This window comes from Pyxicephalus adspersus, chromosome 1 (assembly GCF_032062135.1).
Source record: "Pyxicephalus adspersus chromosome 1, UCB_Pads_2.0, whole genome shotgun sequence".
Lineage (NCBI taxonomy): Eukaryota > Metazoa > Chordata > Amphibia > Anura > Pyxicephalidae > Pyxicephalus > Pyxicephalus adspersus.
The window spans coordinates 1528211-1539465 of record NC_092858.1 but is presented as its reverse complement, the minus strand read 5'-3'; the positions used below and the strand labels follow the sequence as shown (position 1 = coordinate 1539465).

The window sequence follows — 11255 nt, the reverse complement described above, 5'->3', positions numbered from 1 at the left end:
TTGGGGTTTGCTGGGATGGTTAGTCAGTACACAACAGGCTGCGTTCCCATTGGCTGGTGACCTCCACTATTTACCTGAGCAACTGAAAGCAAACGAACTTATCAGATGTACCAAGAATTGATTCTCATGCCAAATGTCAAACACTGATTGGCCGTGTAGTTTTTTTTTAATCTATTGGTGATCAATATTATCAAACATTGAACAACAAATACTGAAAAACGATCAGAAGGATGAATTTGGTGATGAATAGATTGGTTTATTGTTAGAAGATCGCAGCCTGGCTGCTGCCAATATCTCTGCAGGGGAGGGTCCAGGAACATGTGGCTCCCCGGGGGTGGAGCTGGGGGAGGAGCCAGCACATGTTTGTACAGAATTTGTGGTTATATTTATTAATTCTTCTTCTTTTCTCTTTTTGTTTTGCAGAGTTTTTAAGAAAGCCAGCCCGAATGGAAAGGTGAGTGACGCTCAGGATTGTTTATTGAACTTTGTATCAAACTGTGACAACCTGGAATCTGTCTTTATATTATCTGCCCTCCCCCACACAATGATGACGGTAATTGTTAGCGGAAGGATAAAACATTTCTTTTTTCATTCTAGCACTCCTAGAGGATGCCGGCGGTGCTACGGGGGGGGGGTGTGGATCATCAGAGGGGGTGACACTAAAACAACCCAAAGTCCACCTGTGCTGTATGTGTTAGTCTGCCCCCTGTTGGCCAGTTTTCTGGATGACAGCTTTCCAGCACCTACCATTACCTGGATGGGGGAGGGGAATGGTGAGGGAGCATGTGATCAGGTCAGGAGGTCATTGACCAATAACACGTCGCCATGACGGATGGGGGACATTGGAGCCAGGACTGTACTGATGGGAGCAGTGAATGTAGGCCCATGGGCAGAGACCTGTACTGCCTGATCATATCACCTCCTCCCCTGCAGGGGCCACCTGGGGCCCTACAAATACAAAACCACCACCAGGGGGTGTAACACTGATCATTGGAGCGGGGGAAACCTAATGTTCTTCCAAGGATTTATCTGTCACCTGACAAGCCAGAGAAATCCAAATAAAACACGTCGGCGAGCTTTCAGGCGGCATTGATTCTCTCGCCCGCTGGTTACTATGGCAACATGAAATACGGGTGGAATATTGTAACACACAATGGCCAGGAAGATGGAACAGACATGACAACGCTGATCTTATTCTGAAAATATTTCTTTTCATCTCTATCTTTAGAAATTCTGATCTATCTATGCAGACCTGGAGACTTCACTGGCTGCATGCTTGTTCTGGGTCGGTGCATCAGAAAGTATTCAATGCAAAGGAGACCGCGCACTCCATATAAGGAATGTGGTTCATAGGCCACACCCCCTTATATAAAGGCTATACCATATAAGGCAATGTCCATATAAGGTCATTGTTATATAGTGCAGAGCAGTGTAGAGAGGAGGTTGTCCTCTCCATAAGGACGACACCATCTTTGTTCAGACATCATCTCTATGTCATGTATGGATGTGACACCATCATAAAAATCCAGTTCAGGTTCCTGGTCCTCTGGTGTTATCCTGGCACAGACAGATCCCCCTCCTCATCTCCTGCCATCCTCAGGCGGATTGGGGATCACAAATCCTTTCCAGGTTTGCAGGATCACCCAGCTTCATTGATGAAAGTGTATCTTCTGCAGCCTTGGAAAGTTTTAATAAGTCGGACCCATAGAGTCAGATGATGAGGATACACAGCACCCCCCGGTGGCTGGGCTCATCACCTGGGTGCATTATTTGTTGGTAATTAGTATTAATGAGCCATTGATGAGCCTGAACACAGAGAAGTCATACTGAGCTGTGCCCATTGATACCTGTGCGCTGTACTAGAACCCCTGTAATTGTATGGACATTGGGGTTCTGTTCAGAATTAAGGAGAAACATTTCCCCATGTGGGGTGCATGGATTTATGCCATAGATGAGAAGTTTATTTTTCATATACACCCGTGTCTGATATCCTTATCCTCAGCCAATCCCTGCACTCCATACAACATGGCCACCAATCCGCCCCTGATGATTGGACGATGGCTCTGCCCGCCGCTGATCCTTTTATATTTGCATCTGCGTACCTTTCATCACTCCCCCCTCCCCCCATGCCTGTCCTAATTGCATGACATTAATTAAAGCTCTTCTAAAAATAATAAACGTAACTAAGGAACCCAAAGTGGTGCTATAGGCGGGAATGATGAATGAACTTCTATAAGATTCACCATATAATATTCTATAATATAATCCACGTCCAGCAAGGAATTCTGAGCGGGACTGCAGCCTCTTGTCCTATGTGTGTTATGGAGGTGAAGCTGAATACTGAATAATGATATCCCTGTATAAGTCTAATTGTTACCACACTGCACGGGGAGGAAACACGTTTTATATCTCATGCAGAACGATTAGAATAACATACAAAGAAATCAAACAATTTGATGGATGGGGGAGGGGGGGGGGCTGTTTTCTAGCAGAGAACTGATCATCGTTGTCACGGTTCAAATGATTTTGTTTCCTGTGCCCAACCCCCAGCTCGGCCTTCCTGGAGATTTCAGATTCTGAACCAATCAATACCGGTAACGAGCGCGCAGTAATTTGTAGTCCTTTAACTGAACTAATTAGACCAACTGCTTCCATGGGACCTAAAATCAATGAGCCGGATAGAAATGAATTTTGAACTGCCCAATCCAAACCAAGTTTTAACTTGCCGACCACTTGGCATAGTAATACCTTTGGGCCGATGGGTTATAAACTTTAGGTCAGCAGCATTTGGATATCTTATGATGACTAAGTGATACATTGTATCCGTTTCATATGAAACCCATGTGATCACAAAGGGGAGGGGCAATGCCACCAACTGGCCAATCACTTCCCAAGGCTGAGACCACATATAATGAGACCACCATAAGAGACTGCAGCGAGGACAGCTGAGAACTATAAATCATTCATATCATTTATTACAAAGACAATTGGAGTGATTTGACCTGATTTATTAAAGCTCTCCAAGATTGAAGAAGATAGACTATCATGGGAGAACCTGGGTGATCCAACAACTTGGAATGGATTTCTCATTTGCTATTAGATGGCCAATGTTTTCAATACTGGACCAGATTCACTCCAGGTTTGCTAGATCACCTAGGTTCTCCCATCATGGTCCATCCTCTCCAGCTTTGGAGGGCTTTATATACATTGAGATTACACTTATTTGGGTCCGCAGTCAGACAAAGCCAAGGCCACTGCAGCGATATATACGAAGTGGTCAGTGGAATATTCCAGACCTGCCCTACGTATGATGGGAATTGGGAATATCTGTAACCTTGTCATTGTTTTGTGTCATTTCAGCTTACTGTGTATCTGGGCAAGAGGGATTTTGTGGATCACATAGACGTTGTGGATCCAGTCGGTGAGTATTATACCCATCATTTTCCTCATTTTCACTAACGCTGATCATTAACAAATGACTTGCGTCCAGCTTTGTGGAATGACATGTCTATAATAAAGATGTCAGGTTGGGGCTTTATTAAAATAAGATTTTATAGAACATAAAAAAAAAAAAAAAAAAGTGGAACTCCAGACAAAAGTGTTTTTAATTGGGCAGAGAAGAGCAGGGTAGTGTGCTGAGGGTAGTGTGCTGAGAGCAGAGCTGTGGGAGGGGCCAGACAGATCCACCTATTACAGCTTGTCTGCACTAAACCACAGGAGGGGGCGGAGACCAGACCAGTCACCCTGCACAAGGAGGGACCTGCAGTGACCGGTCTGTATTACAGGGGCTACAACACAGAGGCAAAGGGCAGTTGTTTCATATTATATTATTGCACAGATCAGGGGAAAAATACAACGCACGGTCAGATATAAGTAAAAATATACATGCCTCTAGTCTTTGGTATAGACAATATCAGTTTATTGTTTGCATTTATAAAGTAAAGCTTTATAAAGTAAAGTAATTTTTATAAATGCAATATATAAACATTAGATCAGCTCTCAGTAATTTATTGGCATCTTTGCCCTCTCACATTTTGTCACATTGACAATACAGATAGTCATACCAGATCTTCCCAATAGGGCGGCAGAATGTCCCAAGCTTTTACATTAAAAAAATGTTTTATTTAAACTAAAACCCAGATATTGTTATTCCAGATACAGTCAATGCTTAGAATTTGTTTCACATGCCCACTACTATTTGTGTCTCCATTCAACAAGTTTTGTCAAACAATATGGGTGGTCACCAGCACAAAAAATGCAAGAAAATCTCCCCATCAAATCCCTTCCTTGCTTCATTCAATAAATAGTTTTATTCTCTGAGCTGGTAAAAGCTTTGTATTCCTTTGCAATAATAAGGGCTCTGCATGGCACCTTTTCTATATTTCCTCAAAGCAGCCCAGAAGTAAATTGTACTAAACTGGAAAGGTCAGTGCTTGTTCTGCTATCGGTTTCCAATGAATTAATCTGAGAGTTCATTTTCTTAATCCAAAATAATTTATTTACCTGTGAAACCTCCAAAGCCCCCGACTCCTCCATGACCCCTCTGTCTTCTCATTCTCTCTCTTTCCGCCTTCTTCTTCCTACCTTGGTTCATTCCCCTTCCCTTTATATACTCATTTTCCTATTCCTTTTCTGTCCTTTTCCTTTCCCTTTCTTTCTCCTCTTCTTTTCCTTTTCTTGTTCTTTCCTTTTTCTTTTCCTTTACCTTTCCCTTGATTTCCTTTTCTTTTCCTTTTCCTTTCCATTCCCTTTTCTATTATTTTTCTTTCTTTTTCTTTTCTTTTATATTTCTTTTTTCCCTTTCCTTTCCTTTTCCTTTCCATTCCTTTTTCATTCCTTTCCTTTTCTTTTCCATTCCTTGTCCTTTCCTTTCTTTTTCTTTTCCTTTCTTTTTCCTTTTCCTTTTCCTTCCCTTCCTTTTCCTTTTCTTTTCCTTTTCCATTCCTTTCCATTCCTTGTCCTTTCCTTTCTTTTTCTTTTCCTTTCTTTTCCTTTTCTTTTCCTTTTCCTTTCCTTCCTTTTCTTTTCCTTTTACTTTCCTTTCTTTTTTATTTCCTTTCCTTTTCCTTTCCATTCCTTTTCCTTCCCATTCCTTTCTTTTTCTTTTTCTTTTTCTTTTCCTTTCCATTTCCTTTTCCCTTTCATTTTCCTCTTTATTTCTTTTCCTCCTTTTCCTCCCCTTTCCTCTCTGTCTCTTTAGAACTCACAAGCATTTTCTTTTTGTCCTTCCTCTAGATGGCGTTGTTTTGGTGGACCCTGAATATCTGAAGGAGCGGAAAGGTAATCTAACCCTAGTCACCCTCACCATGTATTAGTAGGTTTGTCATGGTGGAAATTCTGGTGTGAAAAGTGGGGCAGGGGGGGCTGATATGTTGCACAGATTGGTGCAGATATTGGGGAATCTTTCACCTTGTTATATGATCAGGGAACATATGTGCAATTCATCAGTAAATGTTGTACTCGTCCCTCTGTGAGATGATGACAGGAAGATCAGCTGGTAGAATGCGATACAGTGAGATATACAGAATATTAATATGGGATATCCACCCTCCTTCCCCTGGTGGCAGAAAGACAGCAGCAAGCCAATCAAAGAAAACCCAACAGATGTTCCATGGCATTAATCTGTTCAACCAGACCAGTGGAAGATCCTTAATCAAACACAATAATTAGTAAATCGTTCTATTAGAGGACTGAGAAGGCAGCCATGGTATCACTGGCTGTGATCAGCTATGAAAATCTGTCCATCAGGTAAACTTTCCCATAAGACCCAAAGACACTGAGACCCAACAATAGACAAATATCCATTTATGTCGTGATCTTTGTGAGAAGAAACGACTATCTGAAGGTGAATTCTCATGAATTCCACGTGTTCAGTCTAAATATGAATGTCATTATAATTAGAACCTTCCACCCCTCCCAAATCACAAGCAATCCTCCAGTTTGGCCTCCTATTCAGAGGGGAACTGTAATGGTTTTGTGTGTTTATAAAATTAGACAGCTGTAATTAAATCTTGGCGAGTCTTTAGATAATTTTGTTTTGGCCAAGATTTAACTAAAACCATTTCTGATGTTTGTTCCCTCCAGTTTTTGTGACTCTGACCTGCGCGTTCCGCTACGGCCGGGAGGATCTCGATGTTTTGGGGTTGACGTTCCGCAAAGATCTCTTTGTTGCCAATATTCAGGCTTTCCCACCCGTCCCGGAGGAGAAGAAGCCGCTGACTCGACTCCAAGAACGTTTGATCAAGAAGCTGGGCGAGCATGCCTACCCCTTCACCTTTGAGGTAGGGAAAAGGAAGATCGACCAATCAAATGCTTTAATCATTAAAGGCTCACTCTGATACAAAGTGATATTTTACTATTTTCTAATAGTTAACAGTCCTTCAGAGACTCTGGTAGTGCACTTGCATTTCTCTGTAGGCTTCCAGTAGCCATCAAGATGAGATCCCACTATCCATGGTATTTTATATTATGGGGAACGTAAGTGGGAAGACCCCATGGGGACCTGTAAAAGTAGGTTTTCACCATTAGTATTGTCAAGATATACAATAAGGAAGAACTGATATACAGATTGAGAATGGCTCCAACACAACCTCAGATGAACCCTCAATGGCTCACAAATGGTATGGTCCAGAAATAGGTAGACAAAATAGGCACCAGATTACACCCATGTGTTCTCAAAGAGCTAAACTCTGTTGTTTCAGAGCCATTGGGCCCTGATTTAATAAAACACTCCAAACTGGAGGAGATAGATTACCATAGGAGAACCTTATTGATCCAACAAGTGAAATGGATCTGGTACAAAACTGAAAACCAATGCTTTTTAGAAAGCCATTCCTGGTGTGCTGGATTACCCAGGTTTTCCCATGATAGTCTATCTTCTCCAATCTTGGACCTTTATTAAATCAGGGCTACTGTTTCCAATTTTTAGAGACTCTTTAATCACTGGCTTGGTACCAATGAATGGGCATAAGGCCAATGTGGTGCCTATCTCAAAATAGATCAGTCTTTACTCAATACCTTAAATAACTTAATTTCTATCGCCAGGAAGGTTTTTTTTAGGGTTATATGAAGGATGTCAAAAATGAAAACAATAAAATAAGGAATTTTACAGTTGATTCAAATAACTCTTCATATAAATCTGCTTTATTTTTTGAGGAAGTGTGCAGAAATGTAGACAATGGGCTGGCTGTGGATGGAGTATAGTTGGACTCCACCAATGTGCCTAGCACAGCACCCCATTGATGGAATGTGGAAGTTAAAATGAATCTCCCTTAGTTTTGGATAGGAGGGTCTTTGTCCGCATTTGGAAGATCCCCCTCTTGTTTTGTACTGGTGGCCATTGTCTCCACAGGACAGTGAAGGAAGGAAGGAATTGTTCCCTGTTGATGCAAATTAAACCAAAAGTTCCTCATAAAGATTTTTTGTCTTTTGTATCTGGTGAAACCACTAAACTCTACAGAATGAAATAACTTTCTTTTACGTTTATCCAGGAATATTAGATATCCCGTCCTTATTTGGGGTACGGGATCATTTTTTTTTTATTGATCAAGGGGTTTTGTCTACTAAATGTTGTTGGGGGGGTTGACTTACAGGCCGGGTGACCAAGCTCCTCCACACCTCCAATGGCTCACCATAAGAAGATCTGCAGACTTCTCCTCCCTTTACCATAGAAAGCCAAGGACTGAGGCCCAGACTTGACTTCTCCAGGACTTTGTTTTTTTCTTTCTGAAGATAGAATATAAACATTCACAGCAAGGAAATGTCCAATGTGATCAAATTAAATAATCCCTAATTACCAAACTTTCAGATTGTATATAAAACACAAAAAAGTGCCGACTTACCAGCTCTCAATGGCTTTCCCCATCATTTTCTCCTATCATAAATTGTCAGTTTTGCAGCTAATTACCCCCATGCTATGATAATCTTTTTGTTGTACAATAATATTAGGGGGATTAGTAGGGATTCTCCTACAGATTTATTCTTTTTATGAGGTGTGAACAGATAGTTAATGAGTAATACCAGAATAGATCCATGGTCCTTCATCAGATCTTAGTTCCCCTTGGTGTAGTTTTGCCCTTGGTCTCAGTAGAGTTACTACGGCAGGTTTGGGAAATATCTTTGCTCTTAATTGCTGCATTCATAATAGAATTTATTAATGTCCTAGCGTGACCTGGGGTTACAGGGAAATCTTCCCTGTGCTAAAGAGTAGGATGTATGCGCTGGGGGGAGTGATATGGTTAAGGACATATATGTTGAGTGGCTATTAAGTAATGGGACATGTGCACAGGAAGATTAAAAAAAACATGTATGCTGGAAGGCTCCTAAAGAGGATGATGTATGCTAGGGGGTTGTTATGAAAGGGCATGTGTGCTGTGTGAAGGACATGTGTACTGCAGGAGTTCCTAGGTAGGACATGTGTTCTGGGAGGATCCTATGTGGGACATGTGTTCTGGGGGGTTCTCAGGAAGAACATGTGTTCTGGGAGGTTACTAGGTAGGATATATGTTTTGGGAGAATCCTAGGGAGGACATGCGTTCTGGGTGGTTCCTAGGTAGGACATGTTTACTGCAGGAGTTCCAGGGAGGACATGTGTTCTGGGGGGTTCCTAGGGAGGACATGTGTTCTGGGGGGTTCCTAGGTGGGACATGTGTTCTGGGTGGTTCCTAGGTGGGACATGTGCTCTGGGAGGATCTTAGGTAGGACATGTGCTCTGGGAAGTTCCTAGGTAAGACATGTGTTCTGGGTGGTTCCTAGGTAGGACATGTGTCCCAGGAGGATCTTAGGTAGGACATGTGCTCTGGGAAGTTCCTAGGTGGGACATGTGCATAAAAGGTAAAATATTTTTCTGGGCCTTTTAGTATTCACCATACATTGCTCATCAATGGAGATATTATCCCAGTGTTCTGTACTTATACTATCAGTGGAGCCAGAACCCAAACCTTCCTTGGATCTCCCTGTGTGACTCGGACAACAATTCTGTACTTATACATGGAAGACAAAGCCCCCCCCCCTTCCCAGGGATACTTTCCTAGTCCATGACTATAGTTATACTATCATTGAATTCTGAACCCTTCCAGTCTATGACTTCTGTACTTATACTATCAGTGCACTCTAAGCCCCGCCCTTCCTAGCTGGACACGCCTCTGCGGGAACGTTTGGAGGGTTTGGATTTTATCAGGGGGAACGAGGGCATGCCCTGTAATACATCTCCTGCACACATTGCAATCCACACAATAAATGTCTCAGCATTATTACATGCGATGAGCCACTGCTTCCCTTATTAATGACTCTCATGCGTCTGTTTCCCTGCCTGGGTGGAGGCGCATTTTCTGCTAATTGCTGAGCTTCTCTCCATTTCCCTGCACATGACCTCATGCCTTCCCCCCGGAGTCTCCATAAGATGCTGGCTGCATTCTAGAGAAAGCAATTTGCTGCCATTATTCATAAAACAAATGATTATGTGTAATGTGTATACAATATAACATTGGCAGGCAATAGATCAGAGCGCCCCCCAGAGGGCAATCACAGGTAAGAAAATACCAAAAATCCTGGAGTGCTATATATACATGGAAATATACATATTTATATACATATTTATTTACATGGCGAATATTATATAAATATTTATTTACATGGTGAATATTTATTACATGATAATCATGTGAATTTTTATCTGCCTTCTGATTGGAGCATCGCTCAGTCTACCTCCATCTGATTGGTTCTTGATATATATATATATATAAATATATATATATATATATATGAATTTTGACTTGCTATGCTCAGACTGAATCATGGTGAATTGCGTATTAATTCCTTCTCTTTATAGGAATTCTGTGCGTTTAGTCATCCGCAAGGTGCAGTATGCTCCGGAGAGGCCGGGACCTCAGCCAATGGCTGAAACCACCAGACAGTTCCTGATGTCTGATAAACCCTTACACCTGGAGGCGTCTCTGGATAAAGAGGTAATCTTCTGATTGGTTGTCTCTTTTGTATGTAATAATAATGTATGTTTTGTATGTAATAAATGTAATTAGGACGGATGTTTATCTCATTATATTATTGGGCAGTGTGGTGTCAGTTACTGTATAAAATCCTCACTGTGAGTTCATCACAAACAAAGCAAAAAGATCTTTATGGAGCCCAGACATTCATTACCTTCTGGAGCAAGCCGTGCTTTGATATGCATAAAGAAACAACTGCAGAGTTTGTCTCGGTCATTAAAGAGTTATAAGAGAATTATATAAGAGTTATATGCAGAAAACGTTCACCCCATAAGATCACCCACAACCTCTGTGTTGAGCAAAATATTTCTTCTGCAAGTCATGCAAACCACCCCTCCCCCCTTCAAGCCTCCATCCTGCACAAGAGCGAGCGGGGAAGCCCGTTCGTATCTAGGAGGCGTCTGTATGTTGGATGTCCCTAACCCGGGGACTACCTGTATTGGGAAATCACTGAACCTGGAAGTCTTCAGCACTTAATAATATTATTCTTTCTTTATCTTCTTCGCATTTAATAATTTTCTGTTAGTCAGTGCACTTAGAGGGAGCAGGGACCCAGCACTATGGACTGGAGGGAGCAGGGACCCAGCACTATGGACTGGAGGGAGCAGGGACTTAGCACTATGGACTGGAGGGAGCAGGGACTTGGCACTGTAGATTGGAGGGAGCAGGGACTTAGCACTGTAGATTGGAGGGAGCAGGGACTCAGCACTATGGACTGGAGGGAGCAGGGACTTAGCACTATGGACTGGAGGGAGCAGGGACTTAGCACTATGGACTGGAGGGAGCAGGGACTCAGCACTATGGACTGGAGAGAGCAGGGACTCAGCACTATGGACTGGAGAGAGCAGGGACTTAGCGCTATGGACTGGAGGGAGCAGAGACTTAGCGCTATGGACTGGAGGGAGCAGGGACTTAGCGCTATGGACTAGAGGGAGCAGGGACTTAGCGCTATGGACTAGAGGGAGCAGAGACTTAGCACTATAGACTGGAGGGAGCAGGGACTCAGCACTGTAGATTGGAGGGAGCAGGGACTTAGCGCTATGGACTGGAGGGAGCAGGGACTTAGCGCTATGGACTGGAGGGAGCAGGGACTCAGCACTATGGACTGGAGGGAGCAGGGACTTAGCACTATAGACTGGAGGGAGCAGGGACTCAGCACTATGGACTGGAGGAAGCAGGGACTGAGCACTATGGACTGGAGGGAGCAGGGACTCAGCACTATGGACTGGAAGGAGCAGGACTTAGCACTAT

At 42.7% G+C, this 11255-nt stretch overlaps 1 protein-coding gene across 1 annotated transcript in view; it reads left to right on the top strand.

The window, feature by feature from the left end:
* The window catches only part of LOC140321791 (beta-arrestin-1-like), a 47861-nt gene that overhangs the window by 26727 nt on the left and 9879 nt on the right, over window positions 1-11255 (top strand). Inside the window, exons 2-6 of the mRNA XM_072398577.1 lie at window positions 424-454; window positions 3361-3421; window positions 5236-5280; window positions 6085-6327; window positions 9790-9965. Of these exons, the coding sequence (XP_072254678.1) occupies window positions 424-454; window positions 3361-3421; window positions 5236-5280; window positions 6085-6327; window positions 9790-9965 (556 nt within the window). The remainder of the gene's footprint in view (window positions 1-423; window positions 455-3360; window positions 3422-5235; window positions 5281-6084; window positions 6328-9789; window positions 9966-11255) is intronic.